Source organism: Hemiscyllium ocellatum, chromosome 34 (genome assembly GCF_020745735.1).
Source record: "Hemiscyllium ocellatum isolate sHemOce1 chromosome 34, sHemOce1.pat.X.cur, whole genome shotgun sequence".
Taxonomy (NCBI): domain Eukaryota; kingdom Metazoa; phylum Chordata; class Chondrichthyes; order Orectolobiformes; family Hemiscylliidae; genus Hemiscyllium; species Hemiscyllium ocellatum.
In genome coordinates, this window is record NC_083434.1 from 22912052 (window position 1) to 22929995 (window position 17944).

At 41.2% G+C, this 17944-nt stretch overlaps 1 protein-coding gene across 2 annotated transcripts in view; it reads left to right on the forward strand.

Annotated features, from left to right (window-relative positions):
- The window catches only part of col6a4a (collagen, type VI, alpha 4a), a 147942-nt gene that overhangs the window by 8633 nt on the left and 121365 nt on the right, over positions 1-17944 (forward strand). For both annotated transcript variants that reach the window (XM_060850256.1, XM_060850255.1), the window contains exons 4-7: positions 8092-8703; positions 10406-11026; positions 12269-12832; positions 16104-16664. In XM_060850256.1, the coding sequence (XP_060706239.1) occupies positions 8092-8703; positions 10406-11026; positions 12269-12832; positions 16104-16664 (2358 nt within the window). The remainder of the gene's footprint in view (positions 1-8091; positions 8704-10405; positions 11027-12268; positions 12833-16103; positions 16665-17944) is intronic.

Consider the following 17944-nt stretch of genomic DNA (forward strand, 5'->3'; position numbering starts at 1 on the left):
TGATCTCCTTGCATTAACCAAAATTAAAGAGTTAATTTATTTCTAAATTCTTTGGTAACAGAGGCTGAAGTTAAACCTAGTACAGAATAAATCCAAATGATGTGACATATATGCAAGAAAACAGAACAAAACAGAGGGTGAGAAGGTTGAATTGAATAATGAAAAGCATACTTCTTTGGTTATATGTTCAACTTGATGTTTTTCTAGAGACAATTAGAAAGACAGATTGCCACAGTTTGCAAGAACTTGGTTTTCACTCTCAGGGTGATCACCTTTTGCAAAACTGGACACACCATTTCCAAAGAGAGAGAGAGACAGAGAAAGAGAGACTTCCGTCTTGATGTTTGGGGACATTTCTGGATGTTACACCATGTTACTGCATTGTTTTTTTTCTGTTCCAGAATTCCCAGCTGTATCATGGTGGTTGGGATATGTGAATCCTTGTTGTCTCACAGTGAGGAAAATCCCATTTCTTTCACAAAGAGTTCTGATTGCCCATTGTCACGAAACCTTTAAATCTGTGTGTTTAAATCTTTCTGTACAGATTGAGTTTTAAGTTATTGTACCTGTAATCAAGATATCTCACCCCACACTTGAAGATCCACTTTGAGCTACACATACTAGAGGATGAATGTTAAAATTCATGCATTTCATCCCCTGGATAGCCCTTTCAGGATTAGACAGTCTGAGCCATGTTAGTTTGATGTTCATTTCTAAATTTCTGCAAGTTTGGCATGTCTGATCTGATAACCCTCAACTCAACTTTCTTTCCTATTTCCTACCACCCTTGATTCCCTTACTGATTTTAAAAAAAGCCTACAGGCCTAGCTTGACTCACCTTGCCACATAAGACACCCCAATAACTCTAGTGGCCAAGCAAACCGTCCCTGAACAACTTCAATTGCACAGTATTCCAGATGTGGTTTCACCAGGGCCCAATGTAAAGGAAGCATAATTCCCTAATTCAATATACAATTATCCTTGCAATAAGAATGACATTCTATTTGATTTCTGGATTACTAACTGTTCTAGATTATTAATCTTTTGTGATTCATGCAACAAACCCCCCCCCCCCCCCCCACCCCCAACACCCCACCCTGTGTCGAGATTGTAACGAGGTCAGCCAAGTGGACCTCCATAGAATGAGTTCCCAGATTGGGGCTGTTAACCCTGGTCCAATCAGGGAGCTGTGGTCAACAGATATATAAAAGGAGTTTCCAAGGTTCTGTTCACTCTGAGAGCTTCCTTTTGAGAAAGCCAGACTATGTCAAGTACGATACACGTGTAAATAAAGGGTGACTTGGTGATTGGATACTGGTCTCTGTGGAGTTATTTTGATGAGAAAAATATACGGTCCTGAAGAAATTCGTTTGTAGCAGTTGGGATAAGAAGTTTTGGCATCATGCTGTTATTTGGGAAGCTTGACCTGTTCGATCCTGCCATCAAAGACGGGGCCCAATAGATGGAAAGAATGCTGTACTTTCTCCTGACAAATGACATTGGGGCAAAAGAAAAGCAATGAGTAATTCTCCTGACAACTTGTGAACCTGCAGTTTTTTTCAGTTACGAGGAGCCTAACATTTCCTGAGGCACCAGATACGAAAACATTTTCAGAGTTGACAGATTTAGTTAAGGAATAATACAACCCCAAGCCTATTCTACTTTCGAGATATTATTATTTTTTCCTGGCAATTTGAAAACCAAGGGAATTCAATGTCAGGATTTTTGACGAGTTTAAGATGGCTAGCAGAGACATGTCACATTGGTTTAACCCTTAAAGAGGTTCTAAGAGACTGTTTAGTATGTGACATTAATGATGTGACCATGCAAAAGTGCCTACTTGCTGAAGCCCAACTGAACTTCAAACAGGCACTATAACTGGCTTTGTCATTGGAAAATGTGGCAAGTGGAGCATATGAGGTACAGGGTGGGAAAGGACACCTTCGCCAATCTGACTGAGCTTGGGAAGCACCACTTGAATGAAGGCAATTGCATATCCTCACTCAGGACATATCCTAGACAGAGGGACTCTAGGTCAGCCCATGGCAAAACCCCAAAACAAAGACAAGCCTCAGCCAAATGGTTAACACATCCCTCAGGATCTAGGATGACAAGCCATTGTAGTTGCTGCTGCTATGTGGACTCGAGAGAGCAAAAAGGGTCCCATTAAGCCTGAGTTGAGTAAAATAACTCATAAGCCAGTGTCCAGGAGAGTGCATACCCTGGAAAGGTGACCTACATCTGGCTTATAACAGTTAAATTGCTTAGCACATCCAAATCAGAACCAACTGAAATAAACTCTGGTTTCCAGCATCTGCAGTGCTCTCTTTTGCCCAACTGAAATAAATGTTTGGATAAATGGTAATCTGGTTCTTATGGAGGTTGATACTGGTGAGGTTGATACAGTGATTGCTGAACTAATTTTGCACAAAATTCCTCTGGACTCCAACCCTTATGTTTGCTGCTAGTCTGTTGTGGGAAATGATTCCAGTCTTGCTTGCCTTGTCATTGATGGGGTGAAATTGGTTGAGCAAGATTCACCTGGATTGGCTCAACGTTTTTTTGATTAGAAAATAGCTGCCAGAGTGAAGTTCAAATTAAATACCTGGAGGTTTTTTGAAAGGTCTAGAGTTCATCAGAGGAGCTAAGGCCACCTTACATGCTGACCAGGAGCAATTCTATGATTTTGCAAGGCCCACCCACTGCTATTTGCCTTATGGGCAAAAGTAGATGCAGAAATCAGGAGGCTCGAAAGAGAAGGAATCACGACCAGAATTGAAACCTTTCTTGTCTGGGCGAGACCAGATCACCATAGATGACAGCAAATTGCTTTGGGGGAACTGGAATGACTGGCCTGAGCAGAGGTTGCTGCCAGATATGGGCCGGATCATCCACAGGTCCCTGAAATGAAGATGTTGGTTAGAAGTTATGTCTGGCGGCCAGTGTTGGATGGAGACAAAGACACATAGACGGGCCAGCAAGGATAAACATTACCACTAGCAGCTCCCCTACATCTGTGGGAATGGCCGGGTAACTGAATCCAGGGTTTAGATGTTGACGCTTCCAGTCCTTTCAGAGGTTCAACATATCTAGTGATTGTGGATGCCAACTCAAAAATGGTTGGATGTGCATAGAGTTTATTCGTAAAATATGGGGATGATGATGATAGAAAAGCTGCAAGCATCTTTTGCAATACATGGGCTCCTGGAAGTGTTGGTCACAGACAATGGACCATCATTTAACAGTAGGGAATTTGAGTATTTCCTAAATTCAAAGGCATTTGGTATATAAGGACAGCTGTGTTACCATTCATCATCCAATGGTTTGGTGGAAAGAGCGGACCAAACCTTAATGGGAGGCTTAAAGAAATAGCCAACAGTTTCACTCAGTAACAACTATCCTGGTTCCTATTTGATTATCAGACCACTGGGATAGCTTGGGCAGAGTTGCTAATGAGGAGAAGATTCCAAACCAGGTAAAATCTGATTTTTCTGAACCCAGAGTTTCAAGGGTGAAATGGTATCAGGAACACCAGTCCTGGACACAATACTCCTGTAAGTGAGAGAGACAGCTTACTTCAGGAGATGAAATTTGGTGCTGAAACCATGGAAGTGCCCCTGCATGGGTTAAGAGACTTGGCTAACTTGAGATCAGGTCTCATGACATGCCATGGTCAGGTAGGAGGGACAGTCCTGAAGAAGCACATGGACCACACGAAAGCTGCAGAGCCACAGATGGGGCAGGAGTGAAACATACCCGGTCCCTCAGAACAGCCAGCATGGCTGTCAGAACCTACAGGTTCTCTCTCTCTCCATCTGGCAGTGAAGAAGCCATGGAGTCTGAGATGGACATGGCAGAGTTTGCAGCCCCAATGCCTTTCCAGCTTGAAGAAGAGGAGGATTCTCTTCTGGAACTCTCTGGGCAGAAGAGGTGGGCTGTAATCCAGGACAAGCTGCTTGAATCTGATGCTGAATTGGAGGAACGGATTCAGTGTGAAAATGCCCCAGGAAAGTCTACAAGAATAAGAGCTGTCCCATGTCCCTGGATTTAGAGGGGGAGGGATTCAGTGATTGGAATGAGGAGGGCTAGATGTACCTTTAAGAATATGGGTTCTAGGTTCTGTTAACCTGGCCCTATCACGAAGCCCTGGCTGACATATAAACAGGAGCGTCAGAGGTTCTGTTCACTCTGAGACCTTGCCCTGAGGAAGCTGGACCAGTGTCAAGCACTATGCCATTGTAAATAAAGGGTGACTTGGTAATGGAATACCAGCATCTGTGGAATTATTTCACTGTCCTTTACGTTTTAAGGGTATGGGTGATATTCTGTAGTCAACAAGGTCAGTCCACAATAAAATATCTTTTTCCAGCCGTTGACAGGCTTGGGGCTACATCCATTGTTACTAGGCCCAGAACAACATGGTCTGTGAACACATTTAAGCCAATTACACCACCATAAATTCTCCTTTGTGCCTTTTTATCAGCACACTAGAAGTTGCTTTCTCACAGAACATTGTTGGTTTCCCCACTAGCAATGACAGTGAGCACCCAGTGTCTCAAACAATGCTATTTCTCTTTGTGTGGTCTGTCAATTGTCACCATTTCTTTGAAAACAAACTCCTGAGCAAGCTATCCCATCATGCTTCAGCAGATACGAAAGCTACCATTACAGGCTTGGCAACTGGATTTTCTGTGGAATGGCTAAGCCAATTTTCTTTTAAATGGCCTGTTTTTCCACTGGAGGCAATTGTTTCCCATGATTCCCATCTGGATCCCTTTTAAGAGTTAAATAGAGTTCTGGTTTCTCTGACTGGCTCCACTTTTCTCTCCAGTCTGTCTCATGGGGTACTTGCCATTCACGTATCATCTCTGCTCTGTGAAAGTTTTCAGGCTTCAGGCCACCAGAGTTTATGTCGAGAGTGTGGGGAGATCACAGTCGAGTCCTTACTTTCTCCTACCAGAGTTTGTGTGTCTATGTTAAGTTACATACACCAACTGTGGTCACTACCTGCCTGGTTTTCTGTTCAATTACATGAAGTTTGGTAAAGGGAAGGAATTTTTTTTTGAATTCTTTGAGGAGAATAATTTCTCAGAGTTCCTGCAACAGTCAGGGAGAGGATGAATAAGTTGGAGCTGTTTTCCCTGGAGCATCAGAGGCTGAGGGGTGAGCTTTTAGAGGTTTCTAAAATCATGAGGGGCATGGATAGGATAAGTAGACAATGTTTTAAGGTGAGAGGGGAAAGACTTAAAAGGGGCAACTTATTCACGCAGAGGGTGGTACGTTTATGGAATGAGCTGCCAGAGGAAGTGGTGGAAGCTGGTACAATTGCAACATTTAAAAGGCATCCGGATGGGTATATGAATAAGAAATGTTTAGAGGGTTATGGGCCAAGTGCTGGCAAATGGGACTAGGTTATATTAAGATATCTGGTCGGCATGGACAAGTTGGACCAAAGGATCTATTTCCATGGTGTGCACCTCTACGACTCTAAGTGGCCTTGGTTTGAAGCACTTGAAGCCAATAATCAAAGACCGCTGCTTAAGCTGTTCAAAATCAATCTACATTTGATAGGGCATTTGTTAGGGTATGAGATATCTGATCGCATGCCTCTGGTACCAGTTTGCATGCACTTAAAATAACATTTCTTGCTATCTTTGTAATTTCAGCAGGTAACAGGGATCCATCTTTGTGACCTTTGTTTCAGCAAGACTCATCTGTCTTCTGGCCACTTTAACTGCCTTTCCAAACTTTCATAAGAAATTAAGAAAGCCTGTACCTCTTCCTCATCAACTTTAGAGACTGAACGGGTAACCATGAATAACCCAGCATTCATTGTTAAGCTAAAGGTAGTCCCCTCACCATGGTTACGTGCCAGTGAAATTGTGCCTGTGCGATTCAAACACCTCCCATTCCATTTGCTGCCTTTCCTTTTGGAACACTCGCATTCTGTCTCTTCCTGCCTTTTGCTGTCTCCCTCTCATTCCTGGAGTTTTCTTTCTTCTTTATTTCTGTTGGAATCCAAGTTAATCTCTGGGCTCCAATTTTTCTTTCTCTAATTCTAGCTTGCATTCCACTTTCTTCAGGTGCTAAATCAAATTGGCTACAAAGTTTAAAAATTTCAGTTTGCCTTGACCTGATTTATCCCTTTAACCCACATTTCCTGATCTGGGTCTGTGTGTTAAATACCCACCACCCCAGTATTCAAAGACATTTTTGACAGGTACACTGCAACCTGCTGATGTGCAAAACTCTACCTTCTGTCTGTCAGCTAAACATATAACATGTAACAGAGCTTTCAGTATTCCTGTCAACCTCTTGAGTATTCTGATTTTTTTTATTTAGTATGAATTTACTGGATTGAATTTCCAAAATCATGTTAAGGAAAAGCCATGTAAGTAATCAAAACAGGAGATTTCATTTTATGTGTCCGGCTGTTTTCAAACTAAAACTTGGAAAGGGTCATGTGTTAAAGCAGCATGATTTGGGATGGACATAATAGAAATTTGGGGCAATATGAGATACATCTAAAGGTATTAAAGAAAGCGAGGGTGAAAATTGAATGGGCATTGGTCACATTCTCTCAATCCTCCCTTGACTCAGGGTGGACTGGAGAATTTTAATTCCTGCTGGCTAACAACATTCTTTGAGTATTCAAGGGATAGAGACCTTAAAGTATCCAAAGTTACCCTTACTCTCGTTTAAGAATACATCAGCTTTGAATAGTCAAAATTTAGCTCTTTAGTATCCTGCCACCGCATAACATAAGAAACCTGTTTGTTTTAAGATTGTCTGGTGATTAATTTAGTTCCCATTTCCAATTGCACTCATCTATAGATTCCAATTCCATCCATAATCACCCAAATATCTGTTATCACCAGGTCCAGAGGAGCAGATAAGTTCCTCACTTCTTATTCTGGAGTTTGGTTTTACAGAGAGTTTTAAGGATTAATAAACTGAGTTTTGTGTCAACATGAAGCACGATCTCTACCATCTTCCACACAATTGGCACTGCCCCCAGTCACACCCAGCTACCTTCACACCCTTCCTGACCCAACAAGGCCCCCCACATCACCTAATCCTAAAGTGATGCAACTCCACCAGCTCCCCAACCTGACCTGACTATCCCCAGATGATAACCTCTGAAGCGTCTTAACTAATGCGTCTAGCCAGACTTCACTTTCTTCCCAACCAGTCCTGTCATCCAACTAACTACCTTCTCCCTTACCTGATCCCCATTTTGCCCCTTGACCTGATTTATCCCTTTAACCCACATTTCCTGATCTGGGTCTGTGTGTTAAATACCCACCACCCCAGTATTCAAAGACATTTTTGACAGGTACACTGCAACCTGCTGATGTGCAAAACTCTACCTTCTGTCTGTCAGCTAAACATATAACATGTAACAGAGCTTTCAGTAATCCTGTCAACCTCTTGAGTATTCTGATTATTTTTGTTTAGTATGAATTTACTGGATTGAATTTCCAAAATCATGTTAAGGAAAAGCCATGTAAGTAATCAAAACAGGAGATTTCATTTTATGTGTCCGGCTGTTTTCAAACTAAAACTTGGAAAGGGCCATGTGTTAAAGCAGCATGATTTGGGATGGACATAATAGAAATTTGGGGCAATATGAGATACATCTAAAGGTATTAAAGAAAGTGAGGGTGAAAATTGAATGGGCATTGGTCACATTCTCTCAATCCTCCCTTGACTCAGGGTGGACTGGAGAATTGCAGACATTATTCTTACTTTCAAAAAAACTGTCAGGACAAGCCCAACAATTATGGATCAGTCAGTTTAACGTCAGTGGTGAGGAAGCTTCTGGGAACTATTATTTGGAGTAGAATTAGGAGTCACATGGACAACGATGGAATGTTTAGAAACGGTCAACATGGACTCTAATGGGGAACTCAACGGCTTTGCAAATTAAAAATAGGGTTTTTAATTTTGGTGCCTTTCACTTGAAACACTTGGTTTAAAAAGAAAGCAATAACTTATGTGATATTCAGGTTAAACCTTTCATTTGAAAGCAAGCATCAGAATTCTGTTTCCCTTTGCATTAACTCTTCCTTTACTATTTTAAATTGGCAGCTTCTGAATCTTATTCAGATGTGGTATTTCTGGTTGATGGATCTCGACATGTGGGACGAGGAAGATTCCATTTCATACGGAACTTCATCACAAAGGTTGTTCAACAATTAAATGTTGCGGGAAATAAATACAGGATTGGACTCGCTCAGTTCAGTGGTGATGCACGAACAGAATTCTTACTGAAGAGATTTCAGACGAAACAGGAGGTGTTGGATCACTTACGAACGACTTATAAATTCAAGGGTGGATCATTATTGAAAACAGGACGGGCCATTCAATACATAGACAGAATGTTCTTCACAGAATCTGCTGGAAGCCGAAAGAATGCAGGAATTCCTCAGTTTGCGATAATAATTACTGCTGCGCCTTCCGACGATGATGTTGAAGCAGCTGCCAAAGCTTTGAAAAAGGCTGGTGTGAAAGTTATTTCCATTGGTATAGGGACAGAAGAGCGAGAGGATCTAGGAGAAATGGCCTATATAAAAAACAACATATTTATGGTACAAGTTGACAACTTTAATGAACTTGTGCAGTTTGCCACTGGACTGTCCACTACCATCAAAACAATGACACAGAAAGCGTTTGTACATGAAGAACTCAAAGCCCCAGCAGGTAATGTTCATTTTCTTTTTCAGATCAGAATTTATTTTGGAAGGCAGAAAGGCTTTTATTTTGATTTTGTCTAATTGTGAAGGGCGTTCTAATTCACTGAGATGGGAAGTCCCACTATCCATGGTTAACTAAAACAAAAGATAATATCAGACTCAGAGAAAAAGCATGGAATTTCACAAAGATGGCTAAAAGGTGAGCTGACTGGATACAATATAAAACAAAGCAAAGAATGACAAAAAAAACTTAAGGAAGGATCCATTAGAGTAGAGTGGCAACAAGTTAATAATATAAAAACAAATATTAAACTTTTCTGTGGGAACTTAGGAAGTGAAGGTAATTGCCAGTCAGTAGAGGATCTCCTGAAAATGCTGGTGCTACGGGTGGAATTGGAAGCTTGTTGGAGGTTGGGTGCATGTGTACATTGCAACTAAGTACAGTGAAGAAGTGATATGTGCTGATCAGTATTGTTCTGATAGCATTGTTTTATTTTCCCAACTTCACAAACCTATGAGCTGCATCTGGACATCTTTTTTGCTTCCAGCACTCACGTTTGGAATTCAAGAGACCTAAAGCAAAATTCTTGTCAGGTCCCCGAAGAATTCTGTGTGTTGCAAAGGGACCACCTCTCATTCATCTACACCGAAGAGAGCAAAGGCCTGATCTATTCAATCTCTTCTCACTGGCAATTTCTTTATCCCAGCAACTAGTTCAATGATTTTTTTTCTGTTGGATTTCCTTTTTGCAAGTATGACTTTCTTTAGGCCCGAAGACCAACGTGGCACACAGTACTCCAGATGTGGATTTACTAATGCCCTGTATAACTGTATAAGATCTCTTCACCTTTGAACTCCAATCATTTCCTAACAAAAGCTAATGTGGGAAATGGGAGGAGGAGTCAGTGTTAAACACCTCAAGCCTGTCCACCATCCACTGAAGTCATGACTGATCGTCACCCTCAACACTATTTTCCTGCATTCTCCAATATCTCTTGATTTTTAAAAATATGCAGAAAACTACCAACCTTAATCATGCTTAACGTTTGAGTCTCCATATCCTGCTTGGCAGAGAGTTCCAAAAAGTCAATAGCCTCTGAATGAAGAAAATCCTGCTCCTTTCAGTTCTGTTTTGGCTGAGATGATACTCCTATGGTCCTAGACCTTTTACCTGGGGAGAGCATCCACTCTGCAGCTGCCCTTCTGAGTTCTGGAAGCATTTTAAAAATTTGAATGAACTACCTCTCATTCTTTGAAACGCCAGAGAATATGACCAAATCTATTTAACCTTTCTGTGTAGAACATTATCTCCAACTTGGAAAAGTGAACAGTTATTGCACATTTTTTATGTTAAGAGTAAATTATAAATTTTTATTGATCAAGAGATCAAAACTGCACTTGATATTCTAGATATGATTCCACCAAGGCTTTAACAAATTGCAATAATGTATCTTAAATGCTATATTCAAATTCTCCAGTAATAGAGGTTCAACAAACAATTTCCATACCCAATTAGAAACTGGATGTACAAGTTCACTTTCTGTGTTTAACATTCTAGGACATCCAAGTACCTTTGAATACCGTTTCAGCTCGATTTAAGGCCGGGATTTGCTTCTCAAATGATTAGGTTTAAGAACAGGAACATGCCCTCAGCTTTCACAAAACTTAGCCGTACTGTGCTTTTACAATGTTTTCTTATTTATTTTCAGTGTGCCAAACTGCTTCAGTTGCTGATGTTGCTTTTCTGGTGGATGAATCAAGCAGCGTTGGGGAAGCAAACTTTGAATTGATCCGCAATTTTCTCCATAATTTTATCAAGGTGCTTGATATTGGTTCAGAAAAAGTGCGAGTTGGTTTGGTTCAGTACAGCAATACCCCAACAGCATACGTTCACTTCAAGACACATCAAGACAAGGGAGAAATTCTGAGGCACATTGCAAACACGCCTTACAGGGGTGGATCTGCAAACATGGGAGCTGCTGTTAGCTTCCTCAAAGACAATTACTTTCAGCCACGTGCTAGCGGCAGAGAAACACGAGGGATTCCTCAAATTGCGATTGTGATTACCACTGGAAACTCCAATGATGATGTCAAGAGTTCAGCTGCTGCCCTGCGACGTCTTGGTGTTACTGTATATGCTTTGGGAACTAAAAGTACTAGTTTCAATCAGCTGGCAGAAATTGCCTCATATCCTCCAGAAGTTTTTGTCTCTCACCTAGAAAATTTTGAAAATTTGACATCGATTCAAAAAATTCTCCAGAAGAAAATTTGTGTTGAGATTGTCAAAACTACTGAAGTAGTGCATGAACAACTAAGTCAACTTTACCAAGGTAAGAAGAATTAGCTTTCGGAATTCCAAGGAGACAGTGTTTTTAAATGGATAAGCATATTTTTAGTTGACTTTCAAAAGAATGTAGTGATGCTCTATGTATTAAACATAACTATGTATAGAATATTAATGAACTTTGGGATTAAATAAGAAACTGTATTCAGTTAAAAAGCAACAGAGTGAAAGATTGATTCCAAACACGGAATCGCAGAAGTGTTATGAGATAAAAGGAGGCCATTCAGTCAATTCTGTTTGCAACATCTCGTGAAATGAGCATTATTACCGAATGTTAAGCCCCTGTTTTTTCCTCATACTCTCCAATTGTTTACTATAACTGAGGGCTACAATGTCACCAGAAGTTAGCCTAAACAGTGTTTGTATTTTTTTAGGCCTACTGTTTCTGCAACCCTTCTGTCAGAGTTGTGAGTTATTGGAAGAACTCCCTTTTGAAACTAGACCTGATAGTCATGTGCTAGAGAACATTGATGCTGGAGAGGAGCAGCTGCTGCTGGGATCGCTGCTTCTCCTGAGTTGCATAAATGAGCAGGATGTAGAAATTCCATGCGGAGTATTCAAATTTGCAAATGACATCAAAGTATCAGTCAGAGAGTCCTGAAGAAGGGTTCCATCTGAAACGTCAACTTCTCCACCTGCTGATGCTGCCTGGCTTGCTGTGTTCTTCCAGCCTCCTGCCTGTCCACATCAAAGTAACAGTAACAAAGCAGTTAATTTGTGGAATGGCCCAGATAAAGTGTAATATTGTGGAGTGATATGAAATTATATTTAATTTAGAATTTAAAGTATTTTAGACCTGTATTGAAGTAGGCAGCAAAAAAAACTTGAGAGGTTTTGAAATAGCTTAGTAAAGCTAATAAAAAGGAGACTTGGATTTGATGCTGACCATATGTAACCATGCAGAAATAAATCAAATCAAAATCAAACCAGATCAATAAATGTAATAATGTGCTGAATTACGTGAGTTAAATTTGCAGAATAATGGCCAGAGGTAGTTATAATAATCCAACTTAAAAGCACTCGATACCTTGAATGAGGTGATCAGCCTTGGTCATAGAGGCACATGGAAGATGTTCATGAACAGGAAGTTTTGCAGAGAAGAGGTAATCCCAAATTATGAAGGAAGTTTGGAAATATTTCTTTCAGGCTAGAAAGGAGGTGGCTGAGAGGTGATCATAGGTTAAAATACTTGGATCGTATTTCCATCAGTTGCTTTTTTTTTCCTCAGGTTGCAAGGATACTGAAGAAGCTGACATCTATTTCCTGATTGATGGATCAGGTAATCTAAATTCTGAAGATTTCAAAGACATAAAAGATTTCATGCTTGATATAGTACGCACGTTCCGTATTGGCAAGGACAAAGTACGGGTTGGCGTTGTCCAATATGGCTCTACCACACAGACAGAATTTGAGCTTGCCACATACACAAGGAAAAAACAGGTTGAAGAAGCAATTGGAAAAATCAGATTGATCGGAGGAAGTGTCTCCAAGGCAGGTCAAGCATTGGCACGGATGAAGGACCTCTTCAATGAAGCAGATAAAACTCGTAAAAATCGAGTACGCCGCTTCCTGATTGTTGTTACAGATGGAAAGTCACAGGATGATGCCTTAATGCCTGCTTCAGAACTAAGGCAAAGGGGAGTCGATGTTTATGCTGTTGGTGTGGCTAAAGCTGACCGTAATGAACTTCAACAGATTGGAGGTGCCCTGGAAAGAGTCTTTCACTCGGCAAACTATGATGCTTTGAAAGATATAAAACATCATGTTATACGGGATATGTGTGCAAAAGAAGGTAAGTGTGTACGATTCTACAAAGGATGAATAGGTGTAGGTTAAATGTATGGGGTGGTGACAAAGACCCCTTTAAGCTTGCTCTGCCATTTAATAAAATAATAGCTCATTTGATGTTATCCTCAATTCCACATGCCTGCATATCCCCAGTAATCTGACATCCTGTTTGTAATAACAAATCTGTCTACTTCTGCCTTAAAAAATATTTAAAGATTCTGTAAAGATTCTGAAAGTGCCTTTCAAGGAAGGGAATTCAAGGAAGTGACAAAACATGCAAAGATTTCTGTTTTAATACTGTATGTCGAGGATATTGGAGACATGTAACGATTGATTTTCCTTGGTTCCTGTCCCTAGGGGAAATGCATCTAAACAGCATTGAATTTACCTCAACCTGCATCTTTAATGCTGTTGATGGGATGCCTTAGTTCAGGTCTAGAAAGCAAAAAGTCCAGCATGGAAATGAAATGCCATGATATTTTGATTCAACCTAAATGTGGTGACAATGAGGCTGCTTGTGACTGAGAACCAGTTCAAACTAAAGAGCCCAGCAACCTTTTGGTTATATTTTACCCAGAGATACTATAGACCTAAAGTGGGAGTGAGGACCTAAAATCTGGAATTAGACTATTATCAGGAGTAATCATTTTATGCATGCCTTCGGCCCAACAAGTCCACACTGACCCACCGAAGCACAACCCACCCCCTTATATTTACACCTGCACCTAACACTACGGGCAATTTAGCATGGCCAATTCACCTAACCTGTACATTTTTGTGGGAGGAAATCGGAGCACCCGGAGGAAACCCACGCAGAATGCGCAAACTCCACACAGTCAGTTGCCTGAGGCAGGAATTGAACCTGGGTCTCTGGCGCTGTGAGGCAGCAGTGCTAACCACTGTGCCACCGTGCCGCCCACAAAGTAGCATAACAACAAAATGGCTTCAGGCTGCAAATTAACACTATGTTAAAAATGGCTTCTCACCCTGCTAAAGGTTGCATTCCTGCCTTGCTGAGCTAACTGAATAAAAGATAAAGCAGACAATGGAGCCTTCACAGCATGGAATTAACTAAGCCAGATAGGACATTACTAACTGTTTCAGTTAACTTTGAAATACAGGTGGAAAGAGATAAATGTGTAGTAAACAACATTATTTTCCAGAAAATATCATTGGGTTAACCTGCTGTCCATTATGTCATTTCATTACATTTTATTGGCTTTATTCTGTAATTAAGGGTGTAGTATTTCTTAAGAAACATATATAAAATGCCTTTGTTCTAAGTTTGCACAGTTTCTTCAGGGAACATAGAAGCTTTTAACTTCTGTGTTGCAAGCTTCTGTGTTACTGGACAAACTTGTGCTCGGCATCATAATAAACTGTGAAATCTTGCTGAAGCAGACCGTATTCCTGTTGATTATTTGACCATTCACGGAACCAAGAGACCCCTCCCGGGGTTCAAGATCTTCAGGAGAATGGCAAGCCACAGCAATCTGTTTTTCTGAAGGATGAGGAATCCCATTCAGAAGCTGAGGTCTAAAACTAGAAATATCTTATTTTGTCTCGTTTCCTGCTCAGTGATTATTATGGAAGCTTGCCCAGGTCAGTCTTCTTCCTTCCACGAAACCTTTCCAACCCTGGGGTCAACATAAAAAGGATAGTAATCTTGTGAAGCCTCCTGTATCTGAGGAAAATTTCAAGATAATGGATCAGAAAAGAAATCTGTAATAAGAATAGAAGGTGCTGGAAATGCTCAGCAGGTCTAGTAGCATCTGTGGACACTGAGCTGTGGTGTTGAGATAAATATGATTACTACTCAGTCACCTTGCATGAAAACGTTAACACACAGGAGCTGAGGGAATGAGATACACCAGTGCGTATCAAGGTCAGCAGTAGCGTGAGCAAATGGTGACCTTTCCGACCACGTTTGAACAAAGTTTGTCATTTTACATTAAGAACAGAGATCAGTGCAGCACAGGCACGGGCCCTTCAGCTCACAATGTTGTGCTGAACATGATGCCAAATTATACTCATCCCTTCTGCCTGCACTAGGTGCATATCCCTCCATATCTTGCATACCTGTGTTCTCATCTGAAAGTCCCTGAAATGTCCCTATCGCGCCTGCCTCCACCAACACCTCTGGCAGTACGTTCCAGACTCCTACCACACTCTGAGTAAAAAAGCTTGCCCCTCACGTTTCCTTTGAATATTCCCCCTCTCACATAAAGGCATGCCCCATAGTATTGGACATTTCAACTTTGGGAAAAAGATTCTAATCATCAACCCTATCTAAGCATCTCATTATATTATAGACTTCTTTTATGTCTCTCCACAGCCACTGCCGCTCCAGAGAAAACAGCCCCTTTTTTTTATAGCCTCTCCTTATAGCTCTTACCCTCTAATCCAGGCAGAATCCTGGTTAACTTCTTCTGCAGCCTCTCCAAAGCCTCCACATGCTTCCTGTAATGTGGTGACCAGAATTGACCACAATACTTTAGGTGTGGCTTAACCAAAGTCTTATAAAGCTGCAATATGACATCCTGACACTTATACTCAGTTCCCCGACCAATAAAAGCAAGCATGCTGTACATCTTCTTTACCACCCAATGTACTTGCTTGGCCACTTTCAGGGAGCTATGGACTTAAACCCCAAGATCCATCTGTACGTCAATGCTGTTCAGAGGTCTGCCATTAATTGTATATTTTTCCTTAACATTTTGATCTTCCAAAGTGTAGCACCTCACACTTACCTGGATTAAGCTCCACCCGCCATTTCTTTGCCCATATCTGCAACTGATCTATATCCTGCTGTATCTTTTGACAACCTTCTACACTATCCACAACTCCATCGATCTTTGTATCATCTACAAAATTACTAACCCATCCGTTCACATTTTCATCCAAGTCATTTAACTAAATCACAACCAGCAGAGGTCCCAGTATGCACCACTGTGGAACACCACTAGACACGATCCTCTGTCTTCCACCATTACTCTCTGCCTTCAATGAGCAAGCCAATTCTGAATCCACGTGGCCAAGTCACCATGGATCCCATGCATCGTAATCTTCCAGATGAGCCTACCATGAGGTTCCTTGTCAAAAGCCTTACTAAAATCCATGTAAACAACACCCACATCCCCACCCCATCAAGCACCTTTGTCACCGCCTAGAAAAATTCAATCAAGTCAGTAAGACATGGGAAGGTTGAGTAACTGAAAATAACTTGATGCCAAATGACAACATTGCAAACATATTTTTGCTTTATTTTCCTCTAGCCTGCAGTAAATTGGATGTGGCAGACATCATTTTTCTGATCGATGGTTCAAGAAGTATATGGATCGTAGACTTTAACAAAATGAAAAAGTTTATAGAAACCTTAATCAACTCAACTGAAGTCGGAGAGACCAGAGTCCAAGTTGGTTTGATACAGTTCAGCTCACAGACAAGGTTGGAATTCCAACTCGATCAATATCATGACAAAGCAGAACTTCTGAAAGCGCTTCGCAACGTTCAGCAGCTGGATGAACAGACACGTACAGGCCATGCGCTGACCTATACAGCTGAGTACTTTGATAGCTCGAAAGGGGGTCGCCCAAATGAGCGACAGTACCTTATTGTGATTACGGATGGAGAGGCGGAGGATCAGGTGTATGCACCTGCCAAAGCCATCAGGGACAAAGGGGTTACAATTTTTGCCATCGGAATCATCAACGCTAATAACACTCAGCTTGTGGAGATTGCAGGATCCCAAGATAAAGTTTATCACGTGGAAAACTTTGACGCCCTGAAAGACCTGGATAAATTGATATCATTTGAAGTGTGCAGTCCATTTGAAGGTGAGTTTCTGAAGCTTCCAAATTACTTTGAAAATTAGTAGAATGATTTCACAGCGGGAGAAATGTTTCAAATATGGGGCGGTGGTGAAAGTCTCACTCACTGGTGTCAAATACTGGAAAGTCATTGGTGCTTTGTTGGTGAAGAAAATTTCTGCACTATGTTTTGTCAGATAGCAGTGTCAGTCATTGAGGACAGACTCTGAAAACTTGGCTCAATGTGTCTCAAGTTGGAATTTTTACTGCTTTTTTCTCCTCCATTCCTGAAGATGGTCATACTTGTTGACTTATCATTCCTTTAGACCTCCTGCCCATCCAGTAAATCACCCAAGCTTCCACTCTTCATAGGTGAGTGCTCACAGTTGGGCTTTATCCTGTTCTGGACCATTAACATTCCATGTTGTCTTTGAAAAGCTGAGAGTAAGGTAGCGATAATGTAGTGTGACTACATCAGTGGGTGAAAGCAAGGGAAGGAAATTAAAAATAAAAACAAGTTACTGTGGTTATGAGGTGTGGGATATGTTAGGGTTAGGATTAGAAGGTATCACTGGCTGGATTAATCCTCTGCCTTACCTCCACAGACTGCTGCAGTCCTGCAGCCACATGGCTAACCTTTCATTGCTAATAAACTTACTGTCACTGATACAGTTCGTAAATCCCCCACCTTCCAGTCTCTGCTGCAGGAAAGATGTTGTGAAACTTGAAAGGGTTCAATAAAGATTTATAAGGATAATGCTGAGGTTGGAGGGTTTGAGTTTTGGAGAGAGACTGAATAGGCTGGGGCTATTTTCCCGGGAGTGTCAGAGGCTGAGAATTGACATTATAGAGGTTTATAAAATCATGAGAGGCATGGGTAGGATGAATAGACTAGGTCTTTTCCCTGTGGTGGGGGAGTCCAGAACTAGAAGGCATAGGTTTAGGGTGAGAGGGGAAAGATTTAAAAGGGAAACAGAGGGTGATGCATGCCTGGGAAGGGCTGCGTGGAAGTGGTGGAGGATGGTACAGTTGCAACATTTAAAAGCCATCTGGATGGGTATCTGAATAGGAAGGGTTTGGAGGGGTATGGCCAAATGCTGGTAATTGAGACTTGATTAATTTTGGATATCTGGTTAGCATGGACCAGTCGAACTGAAGGTTCTGTCCTTCTCTATGACTCTGCTTACGGGGTACACTGAATCAAACTTTCCCTATGCCATTCACTGGTTGCCAGGTAATGTGTTAGAAATAATCCGGGCAAAAAGATCTTTTCCTCTAAAAATTGATGTTTAAGTTTATTTCCCTCA